This window comes from Drosophila kikkawai, chromosome 3R (assembly GCF_030179895.1).
Source record: "Drosophila kikkawai strain 14028-0561.14 chromosome 3R, DkikHiC1v2, whole genome shotgun sequence".
NCBI lineage: Eukaryota > Metazoa > Arthropoda > Insecta > Diptera > Drosophilidae > Drosophila > Drosophila kikkawai.
Window position 1 is genome coordinate 24,962,506 of NC_091731.1, and position 14,422 is coordinate 24,976,927.

At 41.1% G+C, this 14,422-nt stretch overlaps 1 protein-coding gene across 2 annotated transcripts; it reads right to left on the bottom strand.

The window, feature by feature from the left end:
- Positions 1-9,529: 9,529 nt before the first annotated feature.
- Dip-B (Dipeptidase B) lies at positions 9,530-12,684 on the bottom strand. Of its 2 annotated transcripts, XM_017182333.2 has the most exons (5): positions 12,537-12,684; positions 12,141-12,270; positions 11,041-11,317; positions 10,884-10,982; positions 9,530-10,817 (listed from the first exon to the last, which is right to left on the bottom strand). In XM_017182333.2, the coding sequence occupies exons 2-5, from the start codon at positions 12,152-12,154 to the stop codon at positions 9,681-9,683; spliced, it is 1,527 nt and encodes a 508-aa protein (XP_017037822.1). In that variant the 5' UTR covers positions 12,155-12,270; positions 12,537-12,684; the 3' UTR covers positions 9,530-9,680. The 2 variants fall into 2 exon arrangements, with proteins under 2 accessions (XP_017037822.1, XP_017037821.1); XM_017182332.3 differs by lacking the exon at positions 12,537-12,684 and having other exon boundaries at positions 12,141-12,429.
- Between the last annotated feature and the right edge of the window lie 1,738 nt (positions 12,685-14,422).

Consider the following 14,422-nt stretch of genomic DNA (forward strand, 5'->3'; position numbering starts at 1 on the left):
TGGTCATGGCTAATTCAGTTCCAGGTAGAAATTAAACGATCATCTATTAGATTTACTAAAGATTACTTAATATTTTACTGTGTAATTTCCTTTGTAAAAGTTCGGTAAGCTCAGGCACACACTTTGGGCCCCAAAACGCACTCTCACGCACTGGCCATTGACGTGGGCCTGCATAAGTATGGGTGTGGGCCTAGCGAGCTTGGCTTACCTTGGTTACAACGCGAACGGGATAGCTTCTGGCCGGGCTGGGCTGGCCTGGCCTGGCCATTCTTTTACTCTCCAGAGCCCGACTTACACACTGCATGTGTATGCCGATGGGCTCTCACACACTCTGGCGGCGGACATTTGGTTTTTTGGGAGGTGAATGGCCGCAACTGTCGCTGCCACTTTGGTAACACCGTGGCGTATTAAACGTAGCAGTGGCAGCTGTGGTGGCGGTGGCGGCAAACCAAAAATCAAAAACCAAAAGCCAAAAACCAAAGCCACAACATCGTCATCATCATCATCATCAGCGTTGTGAACACCGACCATGGCGGATCCCAAGACTTTTGGCACACAAAGGAGATTTGGGGTGGGCTCTGGGTGAGTAGCAAGAGGATAAGCACTAAGAGAAAATATGTGATTATACCATATTATACACTAAAAATGATCGGTCTTGAGGTTTAGGAAAGCATCTTAGCAACTCAAAATTAAGAAATTGTAATCTTTTAACACTAATTCCAAATAGTTCGTAATCTGTAAAGCTTTTTCCCGGTGCAAGGAGGATTTGGAGGGCAGGTCAGGCAGAGTAATGGTTAATTTGGCTTGCATTTTGTTCTTTGGTTTTTTCTTAAGCCATAAAGCCTGAAACTTTTTGGCTGAAAGCCTGGCTGACGGACTGAGTGACGTCTCCACTGCTTCTGCGTGTTATTTCAACTCTTTTTCCCAAATTTAACTCTGGCATTTTTATGGCCACACAAAAGTCTTGGCTTTTCGTTTTTGTTTAAGTTTGTTTGGTGGCTTTCTTTCCACACTGTGATTCCCTCTGATCCTCGTCCAATGGGTTCACGTCAAACATACACATGTACAGATGTTGGTAGAGCTGTGGAGAGCAAGTCATATCCGTATCTAAGCCGCTTTTGCTTTTTAAGTGGAACAAAATTGAAACAGAGACTCCTAGAGGAGACGGAGTGATAGCTATAACTAAGCAACTTTATAACTAGATCATATAAACTAAGGTTAGAAATACCACATATTTAAACATAATTATAATTTGAGTTAAAAAATATAATAATAATTGTTATACAAAATATTTATTAACTATTAATCCCACACCTTATAACTCTCTTTAATAGTTTAAAACCTGTATTTTTGGAATTAAAACTACAATAGAACTAGGTTAATTATCACCTTTATTTAATGTTTATTTTACAGTGCACTAATTGTACTCCCTTCTCTATCATTTGCTCTATTTTGCTCTCTCTCTCCCTGGCTGGTCAGCGTGTAAAACTAATTTTGTTTTAATTTCTCCTTTCAACACATGTTCGTGTGTAATTTTTAGCCCCGCCACACAAGGTATTTGACCCTTTGGCTCACAGCTGATTTATGGGAATTTATACGTATATTCGTATACCTATCCCAGTCCCAGTTCCAGTCCCAGTCGCAGTCACAGTCCCCAGTCTATGGTCTGCTGCTGCTTTTGGATCTGATTCTGATTCTGATTCTGTTTCTTGATTCCTATTCCGATTCTGGCCTGCCTCAGCTTCTGGTTCTATTTCAGCCCCGCCGGAGTTGAATGTACGTTTTGCGTGAAAGTTTGTGTGCCGTGTGTGAATCTGGTCAGTATTTGTTTGTTGCCTTCTTCTGGGCTAGGTAGCGAGGCGGAGGAATAGCCGGAGCGCAGCTCTCGGGCCATAGGAAGAAAGCTAATTCATGACATGCTGACCATATTAATTTATCTTCTTTCTGCAAAAGCCCGTGCATGATTTGGCCATTACCACCAATGGAGCTGCCCCTTGCCTATGCCAGTGCCCTTCTCCCCGCCAAAAACTCCCCGTGAGCTACAGTCGAGCTTGTCTAAGCCGAACCACTAAGTATTTAGAAAAACTAACAGATTAATGTTCTGTAACTTGTTTAAATGTAAGCCAAGCTCCTCCCTCTACACTGTAATTTCCTTATAATTTTATGGTATTTGATTTAGGGAAATCCTAGTTACGGAAGGTTGACTGTATCTACGACTGTCTCTGTCATATGATGGCCCCCATGTCTCTTTGGCTCTCCGTCCGATTCTGTGGTACAATGAACTCCGGTGCGTGAAATGTTTGAAGCTCTTCGTTCTTTTTTTTTCGGTAACGAGATCATTGACACTTTAACGCGGAATGCATTAAGTTTGTTACCATGGCGAACGATCGCGGGCCGTGATTTCTTTCTTTTATTGGCATGATCGTGCACTCCTAATGATAAAAAGAAGTTCGTAGAAAGATAGCTAGCTCAGATCGGTGGAAGAAAGTTGATGGATGGTTGGCCATTAAAGAGCTAAGATGATGGATATATGTCGGTATGTTGCCAACCAAATGAGCTGGCCAAAAGGGTCAATTATTAAAGAGAAAGATCGAAAGAGGTCTCAGTAGAAAAGAATATATATAGATACCCACTTTGGATTATAAGAAATTATAAAATTATTAATCAAAAGAAGTACAAACTAGGTCGATACTTGGTTGTAAAATCAAAGCTCTAGAAAAACTATTGTAAACTAATAAATACCACTAAACCATCAAAACCCACTTCTCATAAAGCTTGTATTTAGCATTTAAATGCTGGACATAGGGTAAAATTTAAATAATTCTACCATTCCAATGGCTGATTCTAGAAATCAGCATGAATATTCCGAGAAGATAATGCAAATGATTGTGAAGGCCCAGCTTTGGGGCAGTGGTAAACAAAGCTCTCCAGCTTCGCCGAGGAGTTCAGTGACATGTTATCAGAGGGCCTGGCCAGGGAGAAAGAGCCACCGATAAGCCGTATCATGACTAAAGGGAATCGCTTGGCATTCAAGCGAATTCTTGACTCTCGAACACGCCATAATTACTCCATTATAATGGAGCGGCGGCAAACAACTGAACTGATCCGGACAGAGAACTGATTGAGAGGCCGCAGAAGGCTGAAGGCTGAAGGCTGCAGGCTGCTGGACCCTGGCCGCTGGCTGCAGATAATGATTATGGTTTCAATTACCCGACACTGAGAGCCGGCTAACGAACGCCCCAGCAACAAAAGAGTAAACAAACATGTGTATGGGTATATTTTTCCAATTTCTCCCTCCTTCTTTTTGGACTTTTTAGTGGTGTAAAATATGCGGAAATGCATTTCTATGGACTTACTTACACACAAGTCAAACACCACAAGTCATGCCAGCAGCCGGGCGAAACTTGCATGTGAACTGAGCCTGTGCCTCCCCTCACCCCTCTCTCTGTTACTCTCTGGTTCTGTCCCTCTGCGCTCGTGTGTGTTGGCCCGAAGATGACGATATTAATGTGGCTGCGGATGGTAATGATGATCATGATAATCATGTGAAAACCAAACCAAAGCCAAAGCCAAAGCCTCCGCCTCATCCAAAGAGCCTCCCATGGACCTGTTTGGGGCATAATAAGAACACCAAGCAATGCAGCTGCCTGCAGCAGCATCAGCAGCAGCAGCAGCATCAACATCAGCGGGCTGCATTGCTTGGCAATGCAACCAAAATGGCAACAACAAATACGGCCAGCAGGATGCAACTGGGTGGAGGGCTTTCCGGGGGTTACACGGAAAAAACAAAGTCATTTTGAATTGAATTTTATATTTTCTTATTTTTAAATTTCTTAAAATCAACTTCTGAAAGTTGTCTCTGAGTGAAATTTTAGCTTGAGATAGATGATCTAGTGCACATGAGTCTTAGAAGTCTGCAAGGATTTAAAGGACAAAAATTGCTTCATTTTTTATTGTTCAGTTTATGAAAAATGTATATATTCTTACTATATCCTTATAAATAAAATATATAACAGTTTTTTGCAAAAAACTAAAAAGAAGTATAAATTTAGACATATCAACTAGGACTTTTTTGGTAAAATATAATTAGTATAGCAATCAAAATATAATAGTTACCATTAATAAGACTAAAAAATAGTTTAATGTATTAAATGGAATATAAAACACTTAAGTTTCAGATGTCCAATCAATATATAAAACCCTTATGATTCAAATGTTCAATCAATTTAGATACCCTATGTATCCCTATGTCACTCCTATTACCTCATCTTTAATCTCAGGAAAATATCGATTGATTTTAGAAATCCTTTAGATTTATGTGATCCACACTTAAATATATGCATTTCTTTCGGTGTGCAGGCCGCTCTGATGTTGACGATCAACCTATAGCCCAAGTAAATTACGACTGCAAGTCAACCAGTCGAGTCAGTCAAGACGAGAGTCATCTCGCCCCGCGTCCCATCGCATCGCCACGCTCTCTGTGTGTGTGTGTGTGTGAGAAAAGTTAAGAAAGAAAGCAAGTTGCTGGCCAGAAGAAGAAGCAGTCGCTGGCTTTTTCTTTTGTTGTATTTACAAGCGGCCAAAGGTTCGTTGACCGTACAAATAGTGACCCACTAACATCCGCGAGTACGTTCACCCTTGTGACGTATTGCCCCATGATCGGAGCAGCAGCAGCCGAAGCTCGAACGAGGCCGAAACCGAACCCGGCTCAAACCTTTTGGGCCGGGCTTACTCTTCCGAACAAACGGGGAACGGGGAGTGGGCTTAAGAGCATACCAGTTGGGGCTTAAGAGCAACACGCTCGACTCTTCTGCTGGCTCTCTAGGCCGAAATGCGGAAATGTTGCAAGTTACACATTGGCTGGCGGTGCATGGGTATGGGTGCTTGGTTTTCTCTGTATTGTATCTGTATCTTTTGCAGCGTGTTAATCCCATCGTCGCGGACATCTTCATCTGGCTAGATTAAAAGCAAATTGGATGGCCAGCTTCGCGCTCGCTTGGCCAAAGTGATTTCGTCGGCCCTGATCGTAAAAATATTTGTTGCAGCAATCAATTATGACCCGGCTGCCACGGTGTGGCTTGAAGTAGTATCTGTGTGAGGCACACTGGAGAAAATGTATCTTTTAGCTGATAATATAAGTAAATTTGGTTAAAATATAAAAATTGTCAAGACATTAATCCTGAATTTATAGGATTTTATGTATAATTGATAAAATTTCACCTGCACTATGGTTATTATTCTTATTTTAATAGTAACTCTACACTATTTTTTATATTCCAGAATATTTATTCCTTAAATCCAACTAAAAAATAATATTTATCTCAAAAGATAGCCAGCGAAATGTAAATCCTTTTCAAATATCTGTCACCTTTAATCAGGATGTTACATCGTAAATTTTAGGACATGGTTATCGTTATCCCATATCTGACTCGACCACACCTTTTCTTCTCCGCCAGCAGGATCTTGTGACCTTTGGCCTTGACAACTCCCGCTGCTGTTGATGCCGCCGCCTTTTTCTTTACCTCAAGTTCAAGCCCGCCGGCAAACCTGAAATTGCCACATGCGGTGAAAGTAAAAATTCATAATTTTTTCCCCCCTGCCCTCCCGGCATAGTTGTTGTTAACATTTTACCCAAAGAGGCCATAAAAATGGCAAACCAACTGCGCTCGACTCAGCGGCGGCAACAGCACCACTGCCACAGGCAAGATCAAGCGAAACGGCGTTGGTGGCAGCAAAACACACCAAGCACCAAACACCAAACAGCACCATCAAATGCAATGGCATGCAGTTTTCCAAGCCCCTTTTTACCACTTCATTAGCCGGGCGAGCGGGTCGAATTCGGTTGTCGGGTTTTTGGCATTGGATTTTCGGGCCTTTCTTTCTTTTACTTTCGTTCGCCCGGCGAGGAGTTTTCCAAATAATTTAGCCAACAAGGTGTGGGTCGGCCTCACACATTTTCCTTGCCAAGGCTGAGGCCGCGTTGATCATGAACATGACACAATATTATGGATTATGAGGGGCCTTTTTTAGCACTGAGAAAAATTTTAAAACCATTTTGTTTGTGAGAATATTTAATTTAATTTTTAAGCGTAAAGAAAACTCTAAAGAGGAAGTTTCAGTAATTTATTATGATATATTTTCAAAGTATATATAAAATAAATTTTAAAAATTGTTCTACACCATCTTAATCTTCTTTTAAAAATTTTAAGAGGTTTCTGTGGCTGTCTCTTTGAACTTTCTTAAATTTATCAAACAAAAATAAATAAAAAATACTTTAAAATATGTATTTTAACACTTTAAAAAATATGATATATACATTTTTTTTCGGTGCATTTTTTGCTGGCTGCTGCGGGCTGCCGCCTGTGAATTTTCTTTCTTTCTTCGGTTCGAAGCTGCTGGCAATGGAAAATCTCTTGGTGTGGCAAAAACATTTCAATTTCTTTTTTGAAATTCAACTGGAGTTCATAATTTAGCGTTTATTTATGAGTTGTCAAGGTGTTCGGTACGTGACTTGTCGGCCTTGTTGGATATTTTCAAGTTCGGGGCGCCGGCGCCTCTGGCTATATCCCGTTTAGATCAATTTGATATTTATGGGTTTATGCAGAAATTTGTCTGTTCTCAGGCAAGGATTGGCCCACACACATACACGGTTTTTGGTGGTCATGAATGAACGAACAACTGCAGGACATTCAATATGGATCCTGGACAGCCTTGAACTTCGGCAGCTGCTGCTTCTGCTGGGCATCTTCATTCCATCTGATTGGACACATGGGAAACTGGCTAAGCTTTTGGGGCCAGGATCAAATGACTATTGGCAGCTGGCTTTGGCCCAGCTTCCGATTCACACGCTGCTGCTGCTGCTGCTGCTCCTGCTGGCGTGCTTAGTCAAGCGAGGCCAATGGAGGCGGCTACCAAATTGGCTAACAATTTTCAAGCGGCAGCCGCTGCAATCATTGGATTAATTTTAATATGTCCATGGATTGGGCCGCTTTCGACCTAGCCGGGCAGCATCTATGATTACGGGCTCACGGCATCGATTCCGACTCGTACTCGTACTCGGGAGTCTCAAACACATGTACATAAATGTAGCAACATAGCTGCCACTGGAATTGCGACGACCTCTTTGGCGCTACCAACGCCGATGCTGCTGCTGCTGCTGCTGATGCAGTGGCTGCTGCTGCTGCTGTAGCTGGTTACGAAACCCCAAGAAAAACTTCCGCATTCATTTAAGATCATTTCTGTCGTTTGCTGCTCCAAGTGGTTGCTGCCGTGGCTGTTGTTGTTGCTGCTGCTGCTGCCGCTGCTGCCGGTGCAAGAGTTGCAAGTTGCAAGTTGCAACAAGCATCAACACAACCCCCCTCATTTGGTGTTGCTTGTCTGTTGTTTGCTATTATTAATGCCCGCCGCCGTCACCCGTCCGTCTCCACCAGGCAGGCTCCTTCTCGGCCGGTGGTGGTGATGTTTCTGCCGTCTCTGCATTCGCTGTTTTCGCGAATTTATGGATCGGGGAGCAACTGCGCGACGCGCACATATGGAGCCAGTTCGTCTGCTTCCCAAAGACAGGCGCCCGAATTGACAAGGTGTTTTGGTGATTGTCCATAACGGATTGCTGTTCCTCATTGCTGTGTCTGTGACTGTGACTGTGCTTACTCCCTGGTCTCTTGATGTCATACTTGGGGGTCCAGCCAGCAAGTCAGCCAGCCATCCAGCTGATCCCAAAGCACTTTTCAATGGGAAAGATATTGGATTCTGTAGGGATTGACGAGGCATATATTGTAGATAAGAGACAGATACTATAGATCAGAGATTGGCACATCTGCAGGAAAGGCGGAATTACATTTATATAAGTAAAAATAAGTCAAGTTGGCTTCGTTTATAATTTAAATGTGCGGTAGCAAAGGCTAGGGGGAAGAATTTGTTGTCCTAAGGAATTGGGTTGTGGCAAGCAATGTTATAGATTTATTACAACCTTTTTACAATAAAGACGCTAAAGACGCTTTTACGGCATTTAATTCAGCTGATTTTGTAATGCATTTCAATCTAATTTAATATACTTAAGGCAAATATTATGGCTATTTCTAAGTAATTTTAATATATTTTATGGTTCAATACAGTTACATTTTGTTTGTAAAATAAAAAAGAAGAAATCGTCTCTCTTGAATTCACTAATTTCTAAGGTTAACATTCATTTAAATTGATATATAAACATAATATAACATACACCAACTAAATCGATTTAGCGATCAAATTTATTAGCATCGTCTTACAGGAAGCCAGCTAACCAGTCCTGCCATAATCAGGTCAAGCCTTGGCTCGCGGCCCGTTAAATGGCCAATACAGCAGAACACTTCCCCGACATCTTGTTCTTTTTTTCTTTTTTTTTTTCTGCCTCGCTTTGGCAATATTTTCACACTAACGGGGCGAAATGGAAAAGCAGTCAGCGAATGAGACGTTTGTGTTCATCAATAACAGGAGTACCGTTAGGCCGCTGGACAGAGTCAGAGCCAAAACCGCCCGACTTGGCCAAATGACCAAATGCGGTGTGACTGTCGAATGTGGAGGCCCGCGCCAATAAATTACCTAGAAGCCAACCCAAGACCAGGGAAGCCATCCAGTTGGTTTGGGCTCGGGAACGGGATCGGGATCGGGATCGGGGAGAAGGCCAAGAACAAGAAGCCACTGCAACAGCAACAGAAGAAGGCCAACAAGAGGCAACGGTATATTATGCAATCACAACATGAATGAGACACTCTTGACCGAGTTTCCAAAGCCAGGCAATAACGGTACCACGACACATGCGACAGCTGACAAGTGGCCCCAACCAACAGAGCCAAGTTGCAGGCCCCAGCTCCAGCTTTTAGCTCCAGCTGGAGGCCCCCAAGGCAAGGCGGCACAAAGAAAAGAGCATGGCCAAGAAGCGACTAACGGGTTCTAGGCTGTGGGCCAAGCTGAAAAAGAAGAAGGCGCTAAAAAAGAGGAGGCACGAAGGGAAAGGAGGCAGTTGGGCAGGGAGAGAGAGAGAGCCTTAGATAACCATAAAGAGCTGGAGATGCACGAAGCTTAGCCAATTATGCAAACAATGGAACTGCAAACAAAAAAAAAACAAGCAAGAAAAACTGAAATATTTGAAATTTAGTTACTTGTAAATATAGAATATTTAATAAATTTATCAGAGACTTTAAAAAATATTTGTGTTTAGACATTTTCTAAACTTAAAAACTCAAGATCCTTGCTGAACATTTTCTTTAAATTTTGGGATACCAAATTATCAAATTTATTTTATTTTTTTTGTAGCCGAACAAGAATGTGTAAAAAATCAGAGCATACTTTTAGGCAGCATTAAAATCCCTAGTTGTATATGTAAAGCAAATAAATAACATCTTAAGTAGGAAGTATACCTACCTACCTACCTGATTAACCGATATTGTGAAAGTTTAAATATATATATAAACAGATTCTTATTTTTTATATTTAATCCCACCCAAAGGATGTCTGATTAGCTTTCACAAGAATAATAGATAGATGGATCTTCAATGATTATACATTTATTTTGACGAGTGATGCTTCAAGTGGACAGAAGGATAATATTGTTGATTAGCTATGCATTTAAGTGTCTAAGTACGTGTGTAGTTCTGAAATGGGGTCTGGTCTCCACAAATAGTGTACAAATCGATATGACTTTACTTTTGCAGATGGGTCTTGACGAGAGAGACCAGAGGGGCAGCTGTGGGCATTGCTGGATGCTCACCGGCACTGCCGGCAATATCGATATGCGTGTACTTGATCGGCACCTTGGAGTCCAGGCCGTGTTTGTCCAAACCCGAAGCCATGATCATGAAGGCGGCTGGCACCTGATGTCCTCGCGGCGTCCTCACGGACGGCGCGTTATTGGCCTGAACCAGATCCTCACCAATTACTTTTCCGGCATTGAAGGCAAAGTCACAGGGCCGCAGCACGGATATCTCAAAAGGCTCGCCAAAGGCCTGACCAGCAGCCTGAAGTCTCCTAGCATGATCCTCCCGATGGGCCACGCTGTTGTCAATGGCAATCGACTGGCCCTCGCCAGCCGAGATGAAGGCATGACCCGTCAAAGTGGCAATGGTAAAGATATGCGGGTCCGGCAGATTCTTTTCCACGGCCATCTCCTTCATGCGGCACAGGGCATCGGTCATGCACATCCTGCCCTCGGCATCGGTATTGCCGATCCTCACATGCAGTCCGGCTCGCGATGTAATTATCTCATCGGACACATAGCACTCCTCGCCAACAGAATTGCGAACCATGCAAAGAGCTGCCACAACATGGACATCGTCCGGCTGAAGCTCATTGACCACCTGCATGAACCCTGCGGCAGCAGCTGCTCCACACTTGTCTCGGGACATGCCAGCCATCACTCCACCAGCCTTGATGTCAGCACCGCCGGTGTCATAGGTGACACCCTTGCCCACGAGCATCAGAGTCTTCCTAGCTGGCTTCGGGGGCTTGTACTCCAGGAAAATAATGCGGCCTCGATGGCGTTCGACGGCTTCAGCTGCCCGGTTAACAGCCGCAAAAAGAGGGTATTCCTTTTGCAGGGTCTCCAGATCACTTATCACAGTCACGGATAACTTGTCGAACAAGGGCTTGATGTACTTCTCCACTTGGATGGGGGTCATGCGCTCCGGGTCTCCCACGCCAATGTCGCGGGCCACGTAACGACCGGCCTCCAGGATTAGGGCTTCCTTGAGAATCTCATCCGCCTTGGGATCGTCGATCTCGACACTCAGCGTGGTCACACGGGTGTTTTTCGGTGCTCCAGCTTCACGCAGTTGAATGGGCTGAAGTTTTATATTTTGTTTATAATTTATTTATTATATTATTAAATACAATGTATTGATACTTACCACATAGAGCTGCTCGAGAGCGCCGAGGACGGTGCACAGTTCGGCCTGAGGGAAACGCTTGACCTTGGGCACAATCAGTAATGGAGTTTGGAATCCAGCCTAGACCAGGATTAGGTTAATAATATTTTTTTAAATTAATTATATTCTATTTACTCACCTTGAGCACCTTCTGAATGGAGTTCTTGGCCGCCGCCTGGTAGCTCCTCACATCATCATAGTCGGTCAACTCAGGAACGGGTGCATAGACCACCGGCTGGTCCACATTGGGCGCCTTAAAGCAGGAGATGCTGCTGTCAAAGGACTTGTCAAAGCAACGGTGTTGCTCGAAGGCCTCCTTCAGCTCATTGGGCACGGCCTCACGATCGATGATGCACAGGCAGTCGCTGCCCGCGCGGCTCATCAACTGATTCAGCCGGAGGGTAAAGGGTAGCATTCTGGAGGAGAGCAGGGACAAAGTGCACAATGGAATGGTTATACATTCAATTGAGAAACATTTAATTTAGTGTCAACAATAAGCAATGGCACGTGATTGTTATTGCAATGTCGTTTTATCACGTCGCCAAAGGTTTTTATGAGCTGATGAAATAGTCATAAGCGCCATGATCATAACGCAAATAATTATTAAACATAAATAACACACCTTGTTCTATTTTATTTACAATATAAAATGAAATCCCTTTCAAGAAAAATATCAATATACCCATGCCTTGCTTCTTTTGCTGGCGCTGAGATAATCTTAACTTTAAGTGCAATAAAAAATTATGATAAGCCTTTCAAAATGGTCGTGTTAATCATAAACCAATTGCCCAATTTAGAAGCCAGCAACTGTGGTCAAAATATAAACATAAACGGAGAAAATACTAAAGAACTTCTGGCATACATAAATAACTCAGAGATCCCACAATCTAAATGAAAATTTGGATAAGATTAGGAGCTACATTTTGCTATAATATTTTATGCAAGAATGTAGTATTATTAAACAATTTTAAGTTCTTGCACTTATTTCAGTTTCTTTCTGAAATTTTCATCTATATGTTATCACTACGCCCCTTGTTAAAAATCTACAAAATGTCTAAGAAACTGGAAAAACTCTGGATCCTATTCGATTGGCCCCCGCTGTAAAAGATGGCGAAAGGCTGAGAGCTTTTCTCGTGAGATTAGTGATTAGAATCTGTCGCTAAACGTGGCCAAGTTAAGTTAAGCCCTCTCAACAAATAAATCACACCCTCTAGATAGGAGTCCCCTCGGTGTACTCACTTTTCAATACCCATGTTGAGGAGGATGCGACTTGGTCGATCGGCGGATGGGGCGTCACTGAACTTCTGGTGGAAACAAAAGCGCTGCAACTGGAAACTGGAATTTGGAAAGTGGGTAGCGGGCGCGGAATCTGGAACAGAAAGCGGGTGGCTGGCGATAAGGAGCGCTGCTGATAAAATAAAAAAACACTCTCTATAAACAATTTGCAATGCTCTGGCTTGGGTGGCCAAGCTTTTTATACTACACCCGAGGAGAACGCCACCAGGGGCTTTTGTTAATTGCTAATTGGACGAAACCAGATTGCACGAACGATTATTCACCGCCTGTATGATCGCCAGTGTAACGCTAGAACTCGGATATAACTTGACAATAATAACAAAGGCAAAGTCTACTCACGTCGCTGGCTGGGATTCGCTGGATTCTGGTTTCCTCTTGCCAGTCACGTCCGCGGTGGATGCAGTTAGCAGTTGGTGCCAAATCGTGAAAACAAAGGCTGTTTGGCCAGACCAGCCGGCATGTGTGGAGCTTTCAAATGCCGGAGACCAGATGTTTTGGCTGTTTGCCCGCGTTGCCAATTGCCCCAAAGGCGGTTGAAAACTTTTTAATTTAACTTATACTTTACTTTAAATTCAACAAAAGTTTAAAAATCTTGCAGTTAATCTTATTTTGAAAATTTAACAAACATAGAATGCCTTTTCTTAAGATTTAGAAGAAGAAATTCAATATTGTAACGTTCACTAGTAAAAATACAGAAGTGAAAAGTTCATTGGTTTAGAAATGTACTAATGTCAAATGTAATAAAAAATTATAAATAAATAAATAATGTAATTTTACTAGTGTAAAATGTCATTCCAAACATTTTACACACATTTTTCACCATCTGGTGAATTTGGCATTTATTTATTTATAACTGACATAACTGGCATACTGTTATATACATCGATGTTTTTAAAAATTTTAGGAACTTCAATGTTTGTGTATTACAACATAAAAATATAGGTAATGAACCAGATAACCTATTATATATATTTTGAAAATATTAAAAAACATATAGGAGTAAATAAATGAAGTCTTTAGGTCTTCTTTAGGGCAATATATTGTAAAGAAACAAGTGATTGCAAAATAGTCATATACATATGTATATTCCGATTCGCCACTAATGTCCTATTTAAATAATATAAAATCAACAGAAAAAATATATAAAACAATTAACAATTAAACAATTCATTTAAAAAAATATATAAAAGGAGTTACATTATAAAAGTAGGCTAAAAATGTTTTTTTTTTTATTTTCAAATCTAAATCAGGCCTATGGACTTTTTAAAAACGTTAACATAAAAGTTTTCCGAATTCAAATTAATGTTTTAAGATGTTTTTAATGTTTTAAGTAACTATGTTCATCAATCTCAAGTACCCAATATACATAGTTTCGATGAGATTTAAACGCAGATTTTTTTTTTTGTAATTTCTCATTTATTTTGGTTTCAATTTTTCATGTTTTTTTATTCTTTTCATATTTTTTGTTGGTTGTTCTTTTGTTGGTTGTTTCTCTCCTTGTTTTTCTTACATCGTTTTTGTTGTGGTTCTCCTTTTTTTTTGCTGTTTTACTTATAAATTAATAATAAATCATTTTTTACACAATATTTATGTTGTTTTTTTATTTGTTTCGCCGTCTCGACTAAAAGTGGAAAATATGATTTACATATTATACCACCGCCCTCCTTTCACGATCTTTGTTTTATTTTCTTCCTACATCGGCTCTATTATAGAATTAAGTTGTTTCGATTTTTGTTTTGTTTTAAAACTGCTATGCCGCTGTTAACAATGTTAACTGCTTTACCTGCAATTAGCAAAAGGCCTGCGTGCGCTTGCTCTGCTCTGCCAACCGTTAAACGCTTTCTCTGTTTTTTTTTATCTCTCTCTGGGTCGCAAATATGTAAATTTCCTTTCTTGAATATATAAATCAATGCAATGCATGCGCTATGTTGTGTGTTCCGTTTTCTGTTTTGGTTTATCAACATTTAAAGTACATTATGTATGCATAATTTGTTATATTTTACTTTAGTTATGTATATAATATAAATATAAACTAGTGCGGTTTTGTCGGTTTTTATTTTTATTCTTTGCTCGTACTCTTTTTCCTCCGAGAAATATATATTTATTTAGCGTATTTTGTTTGCTAATCTTTAATATTTTATATATAATACAAATGATTTTATTTAACTATACAAGAAATCTGGTTTATTTTCATATGCGTTATATTCATGTAGAATTTGAATTTT